General features: G+C 43.4%; 1 protein-coding gene across 2 annotated transcripts in view; it reads right to left on the reverse strand.

Annotated features, from left to right (window-relative positions):
* The window catches only part of CACNA2D3 (calcium voltage-gated channel auxiliary subunit alpha2delta 3), an 890,062-nt gene that overhangs the window by 411,551 nt on the left and 455,918 nt on the right, over window positions 1-22,593 (reverse strand). For both annotated transcript variants that reach the window (XR_014021224.1, XM_081287674.1), the window contains exon 11: window positions 18,246-18,359. Coding sequence is in view for 1 of the 2 variants with exons in the window: in XM_081287674.1 (XP_081143800.1) it covers window positions 18,246-18,359 (114 nt within the window). In the remaining variant the exon portion in view is untranslated. The remainder of the gene's footprint in view (window positions 1-18,245; window positions 18,360-22,593) is intronic.

Genomic DNA, 22,593 nt, shown 5'->3' on the forward strand with positions numbered 1-22,593 from the left:
AAGCCTAGCCTCTGGGGATCACAGGTGAGCCAATCAAGGGAATGTCAGGCCCCACACATGATGGTTTGAGTCTTTTCAACCCTAAAAGCACATGTTTTGTGTTCAGTATTCAGTGGTACAGAGAATTAAAGTAATCATCTCGTCCCCATATCCCCCCATCCATTTATCCACACCCTACTCATCATTCATCCATTTACACACACACATGCATGTGCATGCACACAGGCACACACAGACACACACACCCATTCATACACACACATGCAGACATGCAGTCTCCTATTAAGCAGCTACTAAATACTAACAGCTAAATGTAGGGTATATACTGATGAATGAGAGGGACATGTGCGCATACAGTGCACAAAGAGTTAATAACTGGGAGAAACTTCAAGTGAATATCTGACTTTAAACATAAATGATGGTGTCTTTAAGGAAAAGAGCAGGTGGAGCAGGGCGCGTGGTAGCCCATGCCTATAATCCCAGCCACTCGGGAGGCTAAGCTGGGGGAATTGCAAGTTTGAGGCCAGCCTTAGCAACTTAGAGAAACCCTGTCTCAAAATAAAACATTAAAAAAAGGGGGTGGGTGGGGATGTAGCTCAGTTAGCTCAGTAGTAAATTGCCCCAGGATTCCATCCCTCATATCAGGGGGAAAAAAATAGCAGGTATGATAAAAGTCTATAGCAAGAAGAGAAACGGTGGTCAGGGGATACTTTACTGATGATATATATACACATATGTATTATAAGTATCTTAGTATTGTGGGAATATATATGTGAATATGTACATATATCTTAAACATACGTGAATATGTTAATATATACATATTTCTAAAGATATGTGAATATGAATATATATTAAAAACATACTGTGCAGGTTTACTTTGATCTGTGAGACATCCCTGTGAGCCAAACAGCTGATCCTTTGGGAATGTCCTGGAGGCTTGGATGGACCACTATGTTAGCTCTTTACTTGTGGTAGTGAATCTGTAGCACCAGTGCAGGGATCTCTAAGCATTCTGTCTACAAGCGGCAGAAGCAGAAACCTGTACCTTACAATCTTAACTCCATCCCTTTCTCCTTCTCTCAGAGATCCAGCTGTCAAACCCTAGCTTCACGGGACTCCCTGGATTGTTTTTGTCTTTTCTTTTTCTTTAAAGAGGCTGGAACTTTCGTTTAATAAGGAAGAGCTCATTAAAAATAAATAAATAAAAATAAAAAAAAATTTAAAAAACCCTTTCCTAAGTCAAGAGGAAGGGAGGGAACTGATACTTTAGGAGACAGTTAGGGTAATTATTCTGCAGGGAGAAAACACATTTCAGTTCGTGTCTCCTTGGTTTACATAGACATCCTTCCGTTCTGAGTTCTGATGCAGAACAGTGTCCTTTGAAATTCTAAATTCATCACTTTCTCTCTCTGTCCTATGGAGGCTCAAAACAAATCACGTGAAAGCAAAAAACGGAAGCAATCCAAATCTTAAAAGCCTTGCAGTTTCCATGAGTTCGAGGGTCAGACTCATAGAAGCAAGAGTCAAGAGGGCCAAAACTTCAGGCTTCTGACCCAAAGGGCTCCAGATGCCGGCCTCCAGCCAGGCTAGCATTCCCTGGATCAGAAGGCACTTTGAAAATCTGTTCCCCGGCTCTGAGGGGGCCCCCGGGGAGGCTTCCTGGCCATTAGCTAAAACCTCCCTGGACAGCTCACTTTAGGTTCACATTCCAGCGCGGATTTCCACGCGGGCCTCTATTCTTTCCAAATATGCACGTCAGGCTGCAAAATTCATGTCTGACAGTGAACATGCGGCTCATAAGAGTCTCCCCCAAAGAGGCCCATTAGTCACTGCCCTCTGCTGTTTTCTTTTCTAGATAGGAATCCCCAAGGAGGGAAGAGAATAGAATAAAATCTATTTTTGTGTTATGGAAGAGTGAACAATGAACCAAACTCAACTTGTATGTGAAGATCCCAGGAGAGGGCGTAAAGGCTCTTGTGGGAGGCTCTGGGCTGAGCAAAGGGTCTGAAAGGAGCCAGGCGCAGAGTGCGGGGCTGCAGAAATAGAACACACTCACAGAGCCCTATAAATCTGTTCCCTTCATAGTTTTTATAGAAATGATCGAGGTAAGGGTAGCTGGCTGCATAACGGGTTGATAGCCAAAATATTTGGCATCAGGAGCCTTAGGTTTATCCCCAGCTGTTTCAAGAGGGAATACAAGGGTCAGTCTATGGAGGGTATCAGATGTCTCAGAATCTACTAGAAGAAGGAGCTTCATTTATGAGGCATAAAGGTAATTTCTCTATCAAAAATGTTAGCTGAGGAAGTAGAAGTCTCCTCTGGGATGAAGATCTCACAATGTGGAAAAAGCATTAAGTACCAAGAGACACAAGGCTCATGGTCAGGCTTTGGGATTGGGAATCCTTCCTGATGTGCTGCTGGAATCAAGTTCAAAAAATAAATCCTATTTCTCTGTGCATATAGCATTAATTTACTGCAGCAGGGATGCAGAAACTTTGCCTTGATCCAAATCTACTTGTTCTTCCTTGCTCCCATAAATGTTTACTAAGCACCTACTATGTGTCAGACACAGGGTTAGGTATTATGTTTTGTAGGAGAAAAAAATCAGGAACCCATCTAGGTGAGTACCAGGGAAGACAAACGCTGCAGAGATTATGATACCAATTATCCGTCACCACCATGATCGGTGCTATTAGAGATAGTAAGGTACTGGGAAATCCCTTCCCTGGAAGACTTTACTGTCCAAGGTCATTCTGTCCAACCATGGCAGTGGTCCTAAAAGTTAATCCACCACCATTTAGAATTCAAAACACACTTCTTGGAAATTGTCACCGAGTCCCTGGGCACTCTGCATCCCCAAGAGAGCTCAACAGGGAAACCCCAGGCAGGTCCTGTCCACCCCAGGGTCTCAGACCAGCAGAAGAGCTGGGGATCAGGCTATAATACCAGGGCTTTGGGAGTCAAGTTGATTAACCTGCTCTCAACTCCCTTTTCTCACCTATAAAAGGGACAGACTGTAAATATTTAAGTCATAAAAGTGCTGCCAGGATCAATGAGGTGATGCTAGCACCGAGCTCAGCAAAGTACTCAGCTGGCATTCGGGAAGGCTCCGAGGCTCCCTGTGTCCCTAGTCCATTGGGTCACAGGAATAGACAAAGCAGAAACCCTGCCCTGCTCTCAGGATTCTGCTTCTGGTGGATGAGAGGACAATCACAACATAGTTCCTTAAGATCGCTACCTAATACACTGCAGATGAAAAGGGCCATCAATAACTGGAAAGCCGGGAGATAGCGGAGGCTGGAAGCAGGAGGGACCTTAAATCAGTCAGTTGGGAAAGAAGTCACTAGAAAGGCAGCATCTGAACCAGGGCATGAAGGAAGTGAGGAGTGAGTCAATGGAGAAACCTACAAAATCCAGGTAGAAGGAACAGGAAAGCAAATGCCCCAAAGTAGCCATGACAACAGCGGGCTAAGCAGAGGGCAGGACAGCCGCTGAGAGACAATTCAGATAAACCAGCACCCATCAGGCTAGGCCCTGTTGACCAGAGATGGGACTTTGCCCTGAACTCAGCACAGAGTGGGGAGCCAGGGCAGGATATGAGAGGGGAGGATTCATTGGTACCATCTGCTTTCAGTTTCCAAAGGGTCTCTCTCCAGGTCCATAGCTGGCCTTGCCATTTATTGGTTGTTTTCTTTTTGGTACCAGGGATTGAACCCAGGGGTGCTTAACCACTGAGCCACATCCCCACCCCTTTTTTATATGTTATTTAGAGACAGGGTCTCGCTAAGTTGCTTAGGGCCTCCATAAATTGCTGAGACTGGCTTTGAACTCATGATCCTCCTGCCTCGGCTTCCCAAGCCACTGGGGTCACAGGCGTGCACCCAGCACCTGGCTGGTTGTTTTCTATGTTGTAACAAAAGCTTTTTAGTTGGATGTAGTACTACTTATGCAGGTACTACTATTTATATTTTTATTGCTTCTAGTTTTGGTGTCATATCTAAGAAAATCCAAACCATATCTAAATGACATACAAGCCACATATCTGTAAGGGTTTAATTTTCAAAATATTATCATGAACTCCAAACACTCAATATCGAATAATGCTCTTATTAATATAATAATAAAAACAATCAGAAAAATGAAAAATTATACCATATATATATATATATATATATATATATATATATCAAAGTGCATTCTACTGTCATGTATAACTAGCTAAAACAAATTTTAAAATTAATAATAATAATAATAATAATAATAATAATAATAAACTTAATTAAGAAGTGGGCAAAGGACTGGAATACACATTTCTCCAAATAAGACATATTCAATGGCCAAAAGGTGTAGACATTGCTAATCATCAGAAAAATGCCAAACCCCACAATGAGATGTCACCCTACACTTGTTAGGATAGCTACTATTAAAAACACAAAAGGAAATGGGTGTTTTCAAGAAAAGAGAACACTTGACCAGTGATGGTAGGATTGTAAACTAGTACAGTCATCATGGAGAAACAGTATGGCAATCCCATTTCTAGGTATATATCCACAGGGATTGAAATCAGGATTTTTTTTGGGGGGGGGTACTGGGGATTGAACCCAGGGGTTCTTAACCACTGAGCCACATCCCCAGCCCTTTTTATATTTTTTATTTAGAGACAGGGTCTTGCTGAGTTGCTTAAGGCCTTGCTAAGTTGCTGAGCCTGGCTTTGAATTCACAATCCTCCTGCCTCAGCCTCCCGAGCTACTGGGATTACAGGTGCACGCCACTGCACCCAGCTGAAATCAGGATTTCTAAGAGATGGCTGCACTCCCAAGTTTGGTTCAATATTATTCACAGTAACCATGATACAGAAACAACCCAAATAACCACAGGCAGAAGAATGGACAAAAAGAAAATGTAATTTATACACACAAGGGACTATTATCCAGCCTTGAAAAGAAGGAAATCCTACTATTTGCAACAACTCCAAAGGACCAGGAAAACATGTGAGTGAAATAAAGATTTGTTCCAGAAGAAAAAAGTCTGCAAGATTCCTTCTACATGTGCCATCTGAAATAGTCAAAGGTATAGAAGGAGACGATAAAATGGGTGTTACCAGGGGCTGGAGGAGGGTGTGACTGGGGAATTTTGAATGTTAAACCCATTTTGAATGTTAAACAAGTTTAAACCACTTGTGGTCACACAAGAAGAGTTCATAGCAGGGATGCCCTGCACAATGTAGTGCCTCTCTAGTTATAACAATAAGGTTTTGTGCACTTAAAATTTGGCAAGAAGGTGTGTCTCAAGAAACTTTTGGTGGAAATGAACGTTTCTCACCTGGTTTGTGGTCATGATTAATGTAAGTGTATACATACGCCCAAATATACCAAATTAGGTCTCTGGCTGCTGTGTGGGGAAGGGGCCACGAGGTGCCTGCTTCTGGCAAAACACATCTGAGAAGAGGGCAAGAATGGGGTTTGGCTGCAACACAAGCTGGGTGTGGCTGGGTGGAGAAACTCAGCCGGCTGCCAGGCCTGTGGGCCTCTGCCTCCCCATACACCAGGCATGTTCCTGACAGCCTGTGTGTGGCAGGGAGGGGTTCTTCCCTCACTTGCATCCTACTCACTATCCTGTCCTACCAAGGAAGTGGGCAACAAGTCAACTGATAAGATAATGAACACAAATGATGGGGTAAATGAGGTGGCTGCCAGCACTCCTGGGTGGTTGCTGGTTCATTTCTGGCTCCCCAAAGCAAGGAGTCTCTGTGAGAGCAGATCTCCTTGACTTGGGTCCAGCAAGTTTACAATCCATGATCTCTCGTTATCAGGGAGTTGTGAGGCTTTCTGTCCACCCAGGGGAGAGCTTTGCCAACAGAGCAATGAGGTAAGAAAATAGTGTCAAGCGGCTTAAACCAGTTACCTGTTTTGAAACTCACCAAGTGTCTCACTCACATGTCCTAACCTCCTGTGCCCAGTGTGCACAGAAGACATTCTGTTTCCACAGCAGCACAGGTGATGAGGAATTTTACTCAGATGTACCTGCTGAGCTTGGTCCAGGATCCTGTGGACCATAATCCTCTTCTCTAAGGACTTGTACATGTGCACCCCCCCAAGACCCCTAAGAGAGCGCCAGGGTTCTTACTCCCCACCCACTTTCTCAATGAGGAAACTTCAGCCCAAGGAGATTAAATCACTAATCCAATGCCCCAAACTCAGAAATGGTAAAGCTTGGATAGACACCCAGGCAATCTGAGCCTTGACCACCTCTCTAGAAAAGTGATAAGTGACACAGACACAATACTCCATGTCACATATCCTTTTTATATTTCACTAATCCCAAAGGCTCATCTTCCCTACCACTCTTCCAAATTGATGAAAACTAGGTACTATTTATCATAATTCCTAATACTTGAATGGTCAAATATTTCCCACTATATTTTGCCGGGTACCAGAAGTTTAGATAAAAAGGTTACGGCAAGTATTTTTTTTTTAAATTCATGAAACAGGTATAAGGAAAAGCCTGGAAATGTTTTGAAAATGCAGCTGAATACTTTAATCTTCTTATAAGTCAACCAAGACACCACATAAGATTAATCCATATTCAGGGATAAAAGAGTACTTTCTATTGCCCACATCTGAAAAAATATTGCTACACCATCTTGAACTCATCTAGTAAAATAGCATTTTAACTATAACAGAGGGGGGTTGAGCAATGAAAGTAGCTAAAAATCATAGTAATAACACCAAACGATACAGCCATTGCATATTGTCCATCATGTGTCTATTACTGAGCTTGGTAACACACCATCTTATTTAATCTTTTTTTAAACTTTTATCTTTCCTTTTTAATTTTTTTTAGTTGTAGGTGGACACAATACCTTTAATCAATTTATTATTTTATGTGGTGTTGAGGATCGAACCCAGTGCCTCACAGGTGCTAGGCAAGCATTCTACCACTGAGCCACAACTCCAGTCCCTGTCTTGCTTAATCTTAACAAATCTGCAAGGTGTGCATAATTAGCCCCATTTTATAGATGGAGAAATGTGTCCACCCTTTTTCCATTAGGTAGCACTGCCCTGTCACCCCCACCCATACCACAAGAAGCCTACTTAATAGTCCAAGAGGAATAAAAACCCAGGAAATAAGAACTTGACATACGATTGGCTCACAAATAATGCAGAACTTATTTGGCAAGCCTCTAGCTATTATTGGGTGTGCCAGCTAATAAGCTATTGTGTTTTGGCATCAAATCCAGCAAGTCTTTGTAAGGTGGGGCTGGGACCAGGGTTGTGTGAACCACATTTCTGCTTGGCCAGCTGTTTTCTGGCTAGGATCTGCCCCAGGGTCTGACCAAGGGGTGGGGGGGTTGCATGGATGGAGGAAGGCACTCCCTGTTGGCTCCTTATCCCCAGTGCTTTGCTCTAGCAAACTCAGAGAATGAAACCAGGTGGTAGTTATCATGACATGCACAGAATCAGACCCATTGCATCCTTCTCAAAGACCCAGCACTCTCATCTCAAAAGTATGGTTTTTCAGCCTCAAAGGACCCTCTTCTGAGCTCAGATACCTCAGCACTTACTGGCCACCAGGCTCTCCTAAGAAGTCTGTGCCCCAGAACCACAGCCATCTTCTCTTGGCATCCAAATGTTCTTAATAACCTCTTCCCTTCATCTTTCCTGCAGGCGCTGTTCCCTGAAGTTGCTGCTTCACAACACCTAGAGTCCCCTAGTGCCCCTGCAGTCCTCAACACCTGCTTAACAATTCCTAATGTTGAACTCTCTGTGCTCAAATAACCAGTGGCTGTCTGCCCCTGACTGGGCCCTGCCTGACATAACTTCCCAGTGGCCTTTCTCAGGGTACTCCAGCTTGTCCAGATGCTCCTTGCTGAGCTATAGAGGGGACCCTACAGCCTGCATAACCCAGGAAATATACTTTAGGAGCCACCTATTAGCATTCAGATTTCAGGATTCTGACTGCAAGGAATGGAACCCAAGAAACATTCTTAGAAAGTTCCCCCAATCAACAACCCCTGGGGGGGGGGGGGCTCCGATGGGTGGCAATGTGAGAACACAGGGCACAGGGACTTCCTGGTCTCATGCTCTGGGCTCTGGGGCTCATTCTTTCACCTGTACCATGGGAGTAGCCATGGCAATGGAAGTGCTGCCCACAGGGTGGAGCTGAGTCCTAATGGATTGTGAGCTAAGAGGGTGTGACTCTTCCCCTAGTGCAGGGAGGCTATTTGCACAGTCATTTTCTGGACGATGATGGAGGTGACCTGGTGGGAAGGTGCACCGTTCCATCACCTGCTTTCTGTGGACAGCAGCACCTGGCTGGAGGCCAAGGTCCCAGCAACCAAGTCCAGGAAGAGAAACAGCAGCTGTCGCAGCAGGGAAGGTGCCAGTCAACTGTCTCCAGCCCCTGTCTCCATGTGATCTTTCAGTGGCTGGCAGCGGCCACGCCTCAGTGGGCCTCATTTCTAAACTTGTCTTGTCATGTTCTTCTTGCTGGAGTCACAGGGTGTCTAATACCGCAGAAGTAATTAAAAATGAACCAGGAGACAAGGAACCATTTCCACTCTCTCCTCGGCTGCCGGAGCTCTTCCCACGGTGACTGAGAATGCCTTCTCCCTGTCACACCGTTGACTGACCATGAGAAATGAATGTTCTCCATGTTTTCCCTAAGACGGCTTTAGGATTTATCACTCTTGAAAAAAAAATCAAGTAACAGCAAGGACTCACCCCAAACTCAAGATCAGAATGTGCTTCCCAGTCAGGGAGAAGGAAAGAGGGAGTGGAAGGGAAGGAAAACAAGAACAGAGGAAAGCACCCACTCACCCAAGCCTGGAAATAAAATGGCCGCTAGAAACAGCAGCGCTCCAGGAGACAGGAAGTAAGAATCTAAGACCTAGGCCACCACCCAGCCTGAAGTCAGAGAGGAAGATGGTTAGAACTAAAACTATAGGGCCCAGTCCTAATCTCACTGGCTGATTCTCTACACAAAGGCCAGAAAGAACTTCTGAAATTCACATCTCTCCCCCATTCAAGAGCCTCCCCTGGATCCCCATTACCCCTGGATCACAATCCCAGCTCTTTACTGTGCCCACCGAAGCCCAGAGGAGGTAGCCTCTGCCTGTCTTCCTAATCTCCCAGGCTCCAGCCACCTGCTCATCATCCAGCTCTTTACTCCCGACTTCTCCTCATTCCCCTAACAGAACACTGTCTGCAATGGGGTCCCTTCATTCATACATGCCCCCCCTCCCAGTAACTTTCTTGGTCACCCTGTGTATAACAGGTGCCACCACAGCACTCCCTGATTCACACTCACATTTGTCTTGTTCAGATTTATCATAGCAGGGTGTACTGGCACATGCCTGTAATCCTAGCGTCTTAGGAAGCTGAGGCAGGAGGTTTGTGAGTTCGAAGCCAGCCTCAACAAGACAGCAAGACACTGTCTTCAAATTTTAAAAAATTTTTAAATGCACACAGAATGCAGATTAGTGGTGAATTGCCCCTGGAGTCTGGGTTCAATATCCAGTACCCAAAATAGATAGATAGATAGATAGATAGATAGATAGATAGATAGATAGATAGATAGAAAAATGATTTATTATAATTTCTAGTTAACTGGCCTTGTCACTTGTCAATTACTAGTATTCAGTTATTTCTTTTTGGTCTCTTGGGAGGTGTTTTATTAACCTCACATTCCTGGGCTCTGTTACAATAGACTGGAACACAATGAGACCCCAATAAATCCCTGTTGCATGACTTAACTTCCTGCATGATGATCCCCTTCCTTCTATTTCCTCAGCCAACAGCCCCTGCCATCCTTTATCCTCTATATTCATGTGATTCTATGTGATGAACAATAGACACAGTCAGTAGGGGGGTATGGGAGGGGCATTTTGAGATACACACACATGTACACACACACATACAAGCACACATGATCTTAACTCCTTCTCAAGTTGCCTGTGATCTTGGGCTAGTCCCTTGTCCTCTCAATCTGCTCAAAGGAAAGCAAAAAAAAAAAAAAAATGCTTTGTGAAAGCGTCTGAAAGTCAGAGAAGAGAACAATGTAGTTGGGGTCAGGGGCAGAGGACCCTTCCAAATTGCTTAAGATTGTTTAAGGATTGGGTTCTTAAAAGGATAAGCCCCAACCCAGCTCAGAAACTCTGCTTTCTAGGGTGGCAGAGTTGGAAAAACGAGGAAAGGGGATTCCTAGGCTTTGCAAAACCACCTGAAAGGCTCTGAGGCAGAGATAACCTTTCAGCACCATGAAGGCCACTGGGCCAGAGCTGCATTAGCCTTGAGGCTTTATCTTTCTAATTATGTTAAGGGAGAGGCCTGCCCGGGCAAACCCCCAGGAGAGCCCATCTTGGAAATACACAGGACATCAACTCAAAGTTCCACCATTCCCAGTGGGGTTTTCAAAAGTGCTCCAAAGCTACAACCCCCAAACCATGCTATGATCCGGGACTTCCCTTTATTTCCAAACCAAGAGCTGCTTTTGTCCCCTCCTTGCAGGCCCCACCAGGTGACCAAGGATCTTCCAAAAACCCTGAGCCCTGGCATGCTCTAGAAGGACCTCTCGGCTACCATCATCTTCAGAAAACTGATAATAAAACACAGTACACATAGCTGAAGTAACTTCCACCTTTGAAGTTCCTGTCCTTTTAGAAGAGGGAAATCACACCATGTCTGGTCCTGAGGCCATACAATTTGCTCTCCTCTTGCTCTGTGCCTGCAGCATTGATGGGGTCCTAGATCACAGAATCCTAGACTCTGATCATCCTGTACTTGGGAGCAAGAAGGCCAAGGAAATGTACCTATTGCACACAGACACTCTGACCTATGATTATTTTATTTCACTTCACTCTCAAGATGTGCACATCCTGCTTTAAGACACAGGGTCAGCATTTGGCTGTGGAGACCTGTTTGCCCAGTTCTGCCCAATGCACAGGGTGGAACTCTGAATCAGATATGAAGACTCCTGGGGCCTCAGTTCCCTCTTCTGGTAAAAAGAAAAGAGAGTAAAAGAAAGGGAGGGATAAAAATAGTTCCCATCTCATGTGGTTTCTATGAGAATGAAATACACATAAAGCATTTAAAATAGTACCTGACTCTCAGCATCCAAAATTAGTTGTTATCAGTCTATTTTATAAATTTAGGATATAAAAAAATAAGCTTAAGCCAGGTGTGGTGGCACACGCCTGTAATCCCAATGGCTTGGGAAACTGAGGCAGAAGGATGGCAAGTTCAAAACCAGCCTCAGCAACTTAGTGAGGCCCTAAGCAACTCAGTGAGACTCTGTCTGTAAATAGAATATTAAAAAGAGCTGAGGATATGGCTCAGTGGTTAAGTGCCCCTGGGTTCAATCCCTGGCACTAATAATAATAATAATAATAATAATAAGCTTAAAATATTATCTTATTGAACAAGTTTAGGAGAATGGAGAGGATGAAAACAGAACATTCTAAATTGCCTCTCTTGCTCTTCATAAAACCACATGAAGGTTGGATTGTGTGGTGATCTCTAGGAGGTACAAATGGGCCATTATCCACACTGCACATCAGACAGTGTATCCCCATTTTACCTACAGTAAAAACAAGTTAATATGCCATCTGTTAAATTGAGAGTTACAGGTCAAATCTTACCCCCTGAAGGGTAATTCAAACCAAAATGAAGTTTATTAATCCATGGGTAAGTTGATCCTGCCCCCACAGTAATAGGAATTATAGAGATTTCGATTTATTTGTGTTCAGGGAATGTTATAGACTGAATGTCTGCATCCTCCCCATATCCACGTGCTGAAATCCTAGCCTGCAACGTAACAATATTAGGAGTTTGGGCCTCTGGGAGGTGATTAGGATAAGATGATGTCATAAAGATGGAGTCTTCATAAATGGGATCAGTGCCCTTTACAAAGCCACAAGAGAGCCTTCCCATTCTGTTTTCCACCATGTGAGGATGCAAGAAGTCAATAGTGTGCACACCGGAAGTGGACCCTTAACAAAACTCAGCAATGCTGATGCCCTGATCTCAAGCTTCCAGCCTCCAGAACCATGAGCAAACATTTCTGTTGGTAACAAACCACTCAGTCAGAGGTATTTTGTCATAGCAGCCCGAATTAAGATTGGGAATCTCTGGTTTCCTGGGTCTTTGCAAAGAAGCTGACCGATTCTCTCCAGGGTATTCCCTCTGTTCGCCCAGTGACTGATGCCTATGACATTCTGCCATACACCTAGGCCACTATCAAGTTCAAAGAGCAATCAAGTTTAACATGTATGAAGATCCTGTATCTCAGACCCAGGGTTCCAGCTCAAGGCTTGGGAGCCTGCAGTCCTCTCCTCTCCTAAACCCATCACCCAACCCTGAGGGGTCTGAAGGAGACCAGAGAGGAAGGGAAGACTCAGTACAGAAAAGTAGCAAAAGTCACTAAGCACTTGGGGGAGAGCAGCCCCAGCATAAACAGAACTATTTGCCATGGAGCATCCACCCCTCCACCACTTACTCTGTGGCTAGTGCAGTTCAATCACATAGAAGAGATGGAAAGAGAAACTGAAATTGTTACTGCTCTCTTCCATTAAATTCAGCTGATGCATAAAATACTGCAGGTGATTCAATGACCTTCAGCCACACACGGGGGTTGGTCTAAACTTCTTCAACGATCCCTTTAGAACAGGAGTTGGCAATATCCTTAAAGGCTCAAATAGTAAATATTTCAGGCTTAGCAGGCTAGGCAGGCTCAGTCACAGCCCCACCATCAGCCACAAGACAATACAGAAACAAATGGATGAGGGCAGTGGTGCTAAAATAACATTATTTATAGACACTGAAATTTGAATTTCACATAATTTTCTGGTGTCATGAAATCATCTTCTTCTTCTTCTCCTTCTTCTCCTTCTTCTTCTTCTTTCCCCCCATTTAAAAATGTACAAATCCTTCACAATCCACAGGTGACAAAAACAAGTAAGGGTCATATTTGGCACACAGGCCATAGTTTGCCAATACCTTTTGTTGTTGCTGTTGTTTTGGTACCAGACATCGAATCCAGGGGTGCTTAACCACTGAGCCACATCCCTAGCCCTTTTAATTTTTTTTATTTTATTTTGGGTCAGGATCTCACTGAGTTGCTTAGTGCTTTGCTTTTGCTGAGGCTGGCTTTGAACTTGTGATCCTCCTGCCTCAGCCTCCCAAGCCACTGGGATTACAGGTGTGTGCCACCATGCTAGGCCCCAAATCACTTCTTCACATCATGTAACTGATCACTTTCTTACCTATCTATCCAGCACATGTCTCTTACACACATTAGAGGGGAGGAAATAAGTAATAAGTAACTCCATGACTTTCTTCTTTCTAAATTAGAAGAAAAACTGCATGGTGGCAGGTACAGTCATTTTCCTTATTTAAATATATGCAGCTTTCATTCTTGAGCAGATTCTGGAATAAGCGCCTTTCACATGGAGGAGTTCATATTTTATTCTGAATGTGTAAGAGCTACCGTTAAGCCACTAACCAATGGATATTAAGCAAAAGTAAATGGCATCCCATAAATGAATAAAGAGCTCCTCACTTCTGCTCTCAGAAATGAAATGCTGGCAAGGGACACATTGCACAATCACGAGGCCGCCTTCATAGACTCGTGGTTAAGTCACCCATCATGCTTTTCCTCTTCCAGCTCACTCTAAAATGTTTTATTAAGCATTTGCCTTCAGCAAGGTCCTGGTTAGGAGCTTTTAAAAATGACACTCATAAGTACTCCTCCGGCCTGATTCCCCAACTTCCATCTATTTTTCCTTTCCTGGAGCCCAGCTGCCTTACTATAAGGAACCCAGGCCACTGTACTAAGGGCTGGGCACAGCATTGTCCTGAAGAATTAGAGGCCACATGGAGGAAAGGCCAGTCCAAGGAGAGGGAGGCAGCCTGGCCAAGCTCCCACCTAGCACAGCTTCGCTATCAACCTCCCCTGATGCCTCATGGACCAGAACCACCACCCAGTTAACCCAGAGAATCACAAGCAATAATACATTACTGTTATTTAACCCAGTGAATTGGGGATATTTTATAGCATTGCTAAGTGTTTTTCTTTCCTTGCTTCTTATACTAGTTGGTTTTTTTTTTTTTATGGCTGTTTAACAAATTACCAAACAGGTAGTGCTTCAAAACAATACACATTCATTACTGCACTGTTTCTGTGGGTCATGAATCCAGACACAGCTTAGCTGGGCCCTCTGCTTGCAGTCTTAGGAGGCTGCAGTCAAGGTGTTGATAGGGCTGTCTTTTCATCTGGAGGACCGACTGGCAAAGACTCCATCTCCAAGCTCACTCAGATTGTTGGAGGAATTCATTTCCTTGTGCCTGGAAGACTGAGGGCCCAGCTGTCTTTCTGGCAGTTGGCTGGAGGCCACCCTCAGGTTCTAGGGCTATCTGTAGCTCCTTCCCACATGGGCTTCTCCAAACAACTGTGACTTCATCACCAGCAAAGAATGTGTGTCTGTCCTCAGGGGGACACCAGCCCCTCTTTCAAGGGTATGAGATTAAAGGTCACACTGGACACATACCATATGGGGCAGGAGTCATGAATCACCCATGCTGGCTGAGTCAGAAGCCCCAGGGTGGGTGGGACCCAGCAAGCGGTATGGGAACATTTATTATATAATTACAATATTCCTTTTCATTAGTCAAGGATCAACTACCAGAAAGAAAAATTCCCTCACCTTCACAAGATTCTATTGGTTAGAAGTAAATCACAGGTTCTGTCCACACTCAAGGTAAAAAAGATCACACTGGACACATACCCTACGGGGCAGGAGTCATGAATCTTCCCAAGGCTTTCTACACCACTCCTTGGCAGGGCTGGGATGTGTTGCAAGGTGTTGTTTAGAAAGAACCTATCACAGATTCATGAAGAAGAAGAAGAGGAGGAGGAGGAGGAGAAGGAGGAGGAAGATCATCAGAGTCAGGCCCAGAAGCACTGACAGTATTGAATACAAAGTTATACCTCCCTTAAGACAATTCCTAGGGAGTCTGCAATTTAGCATTGGGGTAAGAATATGGCAGGTTCTGGCAGGAGGAGAAGAGGGAAGACTTAGAGCCAATGTAAGAGAAGGGAGCAAATCTTTGGTGCCTAGAAACACATGCCCTGCTTGCGAAATAGTAAGTACCTGTTAATCAAGAGCAGTGTTCAGGGACTTCACACCTATGGGCAGGTAAAGCACGTGAGTGACATAGGCTGAGAGGAAATGATGGGGAGACATGAGGATTAGGACCACAAAGAGTGTGCATTGGCTGTCAAAGGGGAACAGTTGTTTCTCAGCTCCAGCTACTGGTTGCTTTAGGGAATGTAAACCTCAAAATGCCAGCTGTACCCCATTATGAGAGAAACTAAGACATTAAATTTTTATATAGTATCTTCAGGTTTGTAAATGTCGACCAGCAATTGACAGTATTCTAAACAGAGTGTGGGCCAAGAAACACACACCAGTGCCCTGGGTTCGACCATGGGAACAGGTCTTTGCAATGGTTAACAGAGCGAAGCAAGAATGGCAAACCCCACGCAAGAACCAAACCAGATTCCTTGGGCTGTTTCTTCTGGCAGTGGTTCTCCAAGTGTGGTTCCCCTATCAGCAGCATCGAAGTCTCCCAGAGACTTATTAGGAACCCAGATTCTCAGCCCCACCCAGGCTGGCTGAGTCAGAAGCTCCAGGGTGGGTGGGACCCAGCAAGCTGTATGGAAACAAGCCCTCCAGGTGATACTGAGGTTCACTCAAGTTTCAGAACCACTGTTTGATGGGAATCAGATTCCATCCTTAGAAGCTCCTTTTTTTTCCTCCCCTGAACCCATTTCCCATTTTTACTTTACAGTCTTGAGATTGCCAACTACAGCATGACAGACATGACCCCCTACTAAACTGCTAACATTCAACGTAATGGAGAAAGATGATTGCCTGGGCATTCCCCATCATCTCACTTTATCACAGTGCTAAATCATATTGGGTTTTTATGCAAATTTATTGCCTATGCCCTCATGGGGAAGTTCATAAAGAAGAGAATGGAAGTGTATATGAATGTCATGGAACTCTCCAGGATGGGGCAGAAGGGAAGGAAGCATGCTATCCATTTATAATAATAATAAAAAAAGAACCTCTTGATACAGAAAGAAACCTATTTCTGCTTCATAATATTTTATAAGCAGTGAAACGGCTTCATTTCTAGAACCCTCGCTCCACTTAATCCAAGAACAAACCTGGCCTAAAGTCAATATTGTTCATCCGGAAAGACTTGCTGAAATTTGTGTTTCATCTAAAGATTTAGAACTCTGCATCCCCCAGTCTATGCCTCTCTACAAGTAAGAACAGAATGTTTAAAGACTAACATTTGTGGGAGATTGCTGTCCATCCAGTATTATCAAATGGGAGAGATTCATGGAATAGGCATGTGAGATGTGTGTGATGTAACCACATTTGTTGTTAAATGAATTGCTTACTAAAAGGTCTCTTCAATTCTTGTTTTTTCCCCCCAATATAGTCCTAAATAATGCAAAAGACCTTCACTGTGCTATGAGATGTCATGTTACCTGTGAACATTCTATTTTGGCTGCACAATGTCCACAGCCCTCTTTTTGCTTTCTAGTATCAGGGTCTCTCACCTAGTCTCCTCAGTCACTAGGCCACCCCACAAAGCTGTATATTAGAATCTACCACAAACCTGGAACTGTGTTATGTGGTGCAGGAATGCAAGTGTATCCAGCATCTTTCTTCCTTCACATCACAAATGCTTATCAGGAATTAATTCTCACCTCTGACTGTCCCTGGGGATCATCATTCAAGATGCTGCCAGCGTTTAAAATCACCTTATCCAAGAATGAATCTCCACCTTATCCAAGGTCTGTGTCCTAAACTTAGTGCTCATGGAGAGCCACATTTAATCCTGGTTGTCCTTTGGGCAGATGCCAGGTCAAAATCCCAAAGACGTTTCAGTAAGCTCAGCCTAGCCACATTCCCTCCAGCTTCAGAGACAGTGGCCATTTCCAAAGTTAAACACCAGGAGAAGGAGCTGGATCTATTTGGGGACCATTTTGTACAAAATACATATAGTTTTAATCACCGGACTTGCTTATAGTACTGGATACAAACTTATGCCTTTGTGTTCTGTGTTATCAGAGACATGTGTATCAAGAATGACTAAGGGAATAAGGAGCCACATCTCCCATCTCATATTCCCACAAGGGTACGTGTTCCCTGGATACAGCTGGGGTGCAGCTATCATTTGTCTTCTGTTCCTTTTTGGACAAGTGTATATGGTTAGTTCAATTCTCAGAAAATAAAATATGCAAAATAAACAAAGCAGAATATGCTTGACCTGGACTGAAATAGTCAGAAAAATGGTAATATCTCATGGAACAGAAAAATGCACTAGTGATACCCCAGAATGACATCCCATGCTGCCTGGTCTCTTCCCTCTGTTAAAATTCCACCATTTAAGTGAAACAGTGATGACCAATTGCCAACTGACTGACCTGTGCCTACTAGTGGAACTCATTAAAACACGGATTACAGCATCTCATCTCCAGAGATAACAGTTCCACAAGTGTGGGGTAAGAGCCAGACATTCATAATAGTAGACATCTCCTCAGGCAGCTCAGACAAGCTGACAGCTTAAGGAACCTCTGAATTAGGGCACTCAGAAATATAAATATCATCCAGGGGCACCATGGCATGTTATACCCCAGATAAATAAATATGTCCACTTGGAAACCAAAGAAAGATTAGAACAGAGAGCAGAAGAGTTTTGTAAAGAGGCAGAGGCAGCCTTGAGAGATGGAGAGAAGGTTCCATCTAGGTGGTACTGGGGTGGAGGAAGGAACTATAGAAACACGATTCATAAAGGAGACATTTTCAGGCCCATCAGGCTGATGTCACCATTCTGTAGGTTCAGGGTCAAGCAAGCAGTTCTGCCTTTAGAGGCGGTAAATAAAAATAAAGAGAAGGGCTGTCCGATATGAACAAAGCATTCTTCACAGTGAATCTTTTCACTGAACATGTTAAACATAATTTTTCGGGTTTCTTCTCTCTTTCCAAACAGTTTCATTTTGAAGACAAGGAAAGCCATAGTATTCCGCTTTGGTCAACCAAAAAACGCAGGGCTGAGAAACCAGAGGTCGTTATGAGATTAAGCCTACATGGGACACTCATCTGAAGACAATCAGAAGGTGATGATAAAGACTCCACCATGGAGATGGCGCTGGCGTCCACTTACCTTCCGGTCCGGCCAGTTGTATTTTGCAAAGATGGTATCATAGGTGTCCACTGCCCCATCAGTTATGAGCATGATGGCCTGACTGCAGATACTTCCTTGTCCCGTGTGGTTGAACTGCAAACAGAAATAAGCTCAAAATAAAATACACATCAGAGTTGTGGGTACCTTCAAGACTTCAGGGGCACAAGGAGGGTTTGGGAAACCTCTCAGTGCAAGAGCTCGTTGTGCACCACCCAGAAGGACCTACAGGATACATTTTTTGTGACGGACCACCATGGTTGCTCTGACAGATTGGAACTAAAGGCAGACCCTGGGAAGATTTCTGAAAAATTGTAGCCCAGATAAATTCTCATATCTTCAAGCATGGACCACTTTTCAGAAAACAAGCCCAAAGGAGTTGGCACAAGGAGATTTAAGGGCATATTCTGCAGGCAGCAGGATGTCAAAGAGGCAACATATCTTCAAAATCTAAAGGAGGCTCTTTAGAGTTGGTCTGATGGGCAGACAATGTGCCATAAAATAACCTCAAGGACAATAGAGAATAAATTCAGGAATAGGACAATTTACATGAGAAGCTTTAGCACTTCTTAATTAGGGGGTTGTTAATGATATATGTTATTCACATGTAACATTTTGTATTAGTTCACTCATTGGTATGTATGGGATGCTGAAATTCCAAGATTGTGCAATGGTGTGCAAAACCCTAAAACTTCCACCTTTCCCTAGTGTTTTAAAAGTTCCTCGTCTTTTTGAAGATGATCCAGAGTGACCAAACATAGCTGGCTGAGTAATGTGTCCCTCCCTTAAATCCAAGGTGAAAAATTCCTTTAATGAATGCTTTTAGTGGTGCAATTCAAAGTAATACCATGTCCTTTAAAACCCTACAATTACATGATAACGCTGAGGCCTGTGGAACACAGAGGAAATCCTAAACCTTCAGGAGTAAAACTCCCTCCTTTATAACCTGAAAATTTTATTTATTTGTTCTAAAAGGATTTGCTAAGTGCCCACATAGGGCTGGGGATAAAACACACACAAACACCTCTTATCTCCTGCAGCTTCATATTCTCTTTGGAGAGTCATACAAAAAACAAGATTAATAAATAAACCATGTTGTATGTTTGATAATAATGACACTAAGGAGGTAAAAGGGGGGAAAGCAGAGGGAGATAGGAAAGGGGAAGGGAAAAATTTTTTAAAAAGTAGTCAGGGAAGGGTTAGGGTTGTAGCTTAGTGGTAGAGCACTTGCCTAGCATGTGTGAGGTACTGGGTTTGATTCTCAGCACCACATAATAAATAAATAAATAAATAAATAAATAAATAAATAAATAAATAAATAAATAAATAAATAAAGGTCCATCTACGACATATATAAATATACACAATTTTTAAAAAAAGTAGTCAGGGGAGACTTCACTGAAAAGGTGACATTTGAATAATACCTGAAGGAAGTGCCTACATGGGATAAGGGGGAAGGAAAGAGGTCAAAATCTAAGTGCCAAGTAGGAGCATGACCAGTGTGTACAATCTTTTAGCCAATGACACTGTGGAAAGATGGAATTTACTCTTGGCCTTGCTGGATGGCCACTAGTGAACCAGAGAGGGGGGGAAAAAGCATTATGAGTTGAAGTTAGTAGCACCCAGTGTTCATGCACTTAGAAGTCTGATGTGGAGTTAGACTATGAATAACTAGATGAATAGATGGGGAGTGGGTGGATGGATGAGTGGGTGGGCGGGTGGATGGATTGGTGGATGAATGAATGGGTAGATGAGCGGATGAATGGATGGCTGGGTGGGTGGGCAGTTCTCAAAAGAACAAATTGTAAGAGTGAGCATGACCTTTAGTCTTGCTCTGGCTTCCAGTTTCAAGATACCATCTCTTGTTCTCACACTTTTGCCATGATGCCATCATCTGTCATTAGACTTTCAATAAAGACCAATCCAATGAGGCCCCTAGATCTTAGACTTTGGGTCTCCCTAACTGTAAGGTAAATAAAACTCTTTTCTATATAAAGTTACCCTGCCTCAGGTATTTTGTTATAATAACAAAAAAGAGACTAATGTGGTGTGCATGGTAGGGCTCCACAAATGTTAATTTCCTTCTCCTGCCTCTTCCTCTCTCCATCCTTTCCAGAATTCCAGAGTCATGTATCAGTACTATGGCTACAACCTTGACAGTGACTACTCCTTAAATTCTATGTATTAGGCACTTGCTTCACTTTAGTCCTGGCCATAAGAGCCACTGCTATGACTTATACCAAACATATGCCCTGAATTATCAGCACACAAGGCTTATGATGCCACCATGTTAGTAGATAAAAATACCTGGAAACCAAAGCCATCACATGACAGAGTTGGCCAATGACTTCCATTCTACTGTCTTTATCACCGTGTCTTACTATTCCACAAAGCTCTTCCCTGGAAGATAGAAGTTGCAAATAACTGCCCTGCTTATTCCAGGAAGTTCCTGAGAGATGTATCAACTCTTCGACAGAAAGCAGCAAAAGAAATTTACACCCTGAGACTCCTTGAATCCCTACACTCAAAATCTTCCCATGTGTGTCCACCAATCCTCCACAATAATATTACAGGGCTTTTGTTTTGTTTCATTTTTGGGGTACCAGGGATTGAACTCAGGGGCACTTGATCACTGAGTCACATTCCCAGCCCTATTTTGTAGTTTATTTAGCGACAGGGTCTCACTGAATTGCTTAGTGCCTCGCCATTGCTGAGGCTGGCTTTGACTCCAATCCTCCTGCCTCAGCCTCCCGAGCAGCTGGGATTACAGGCATGCACCACTGCGCCTGGCAACATTACAGTACTTACTGGAACCTCATCAAGACTCTGCCCTTCTCTCCTCACTGCAAGATCCACCTTCAACCAGATGTCCAAGTGTCAATAAATATCCCACCTTCCTTCCCATGAAGACTCTCGTGGTAATGCATTTTATTTCTTACTGCAGTAAGAAAAAGCCACCTTGTAACCCGGCCTTGGGAACAGGTTATTCTGGAAAATGTTTGGGGAGGCTTCACATCACACAGCCTTCGCAGCAGGGAATAAGCCCCACAGCAAGTCACTGAAGATAAGTGATGTATGCTCCAGGTTATAGACGCTCAGGAGGAATGAAAATCAGGATGCCCTTCAGCTGTTGTTCATACAACTCATTTGAAAACATTCTGGAAAATCTTTCCCAAACAAAGGGAAAGAAAGAGAGAGAAATGAAGATATCTGAATAATGCAGAATGGAAGAAAGGGGCCGCCAGGAGCTATTTACTTTAAAACATTACTGTCCTCTCTGGCTGGTCCCTGGTATTTTCTGCTGCAATCTGTAGCTGGAGAATTTTGAAGAATGCAATTAAATTCAAATGCTTTGATGAGTAATATCTCTTCTCTTCATATTTGTCTAGAACTTTTTTTTATTGAATAGCAAGAGTGATGAAAGTGTTTTCCATAATAATAACAATGACAAGGGTCTGATGATGAACTACAATTAGCTCAGTGATTCATCAGTTAGCAGCGAAAATTTCAATGCATCCTGACATTTAGAGCATTTGGTTGTGATTAACAGTCTTTGAAATGTCACTGAATTTTATTTAATTGGCTAAGAAAAATTTTTTAAAAGGTAATCACTGCAAAGATCACATTCATCGCCAAAAAAGATAATTGCAGTTGTCACATGACAAGGTAGATGCTAACTGCTGTTAGCAAACTGGCTCTGTCTTCTTACAGCATCTAATGAATGCAGAGGAGATCAATAGCTGGAAGGGGCTTAGAAGTTTATTTGAATGCTCCTTTCAAAGCCACTGGTATCAACAACTGCAAGCCTTTAAGTCTTGTGAGCAAATACCAAAACTGAAATGTAGGTAATTGTAAGACAGAATTAACTCCATTTAATTATCGTAACCTCTGAACCACTCTAAACCCCAGCCACAGTCACAATAGCAATTCTGTGTGTGTGTGTGTGTATGTGTGTGTGTGCATGCATGCACACACACATTTTGCGAAATAGCTTTCTTTCTTTTTAATTTCATACTGGCTTGCAGAGGCAGACATAATACACAGGAAGAGAGTTATATCACTTAAAGGTCACAATGATGAAGTGGAAAATAGATAAAGTATCATTTTCATGGGAGATTAACCATCCCCATGTTTGTTGAAGAATTTGACTATTAAAAGCCCAGTGGCAAGAGATGGGATGGAAATATTTCTCTCTCTGGGATCAATGTGCACTCAGAAGAACATGGTGCCAACTGGCACCCATCTCAAGAGGGACCTTTTTAAACCTTTACTGATGCCTCAGTTTCTTGCTGTCCAGAATTTACAGCTCAGCCCATCTGGGTTTCTGGTT

This window comes from Spermophilus citellus (genome assembly GCF_964194105.1).
Source record: "Spermophilus citellus genome assembly, chromosome: 3".
NCBI lineage: Eukaryota > Metazoa > Chordata > Mammalia > Rodentia > Sciuridae > Spermophilus > Spermophilus citellus.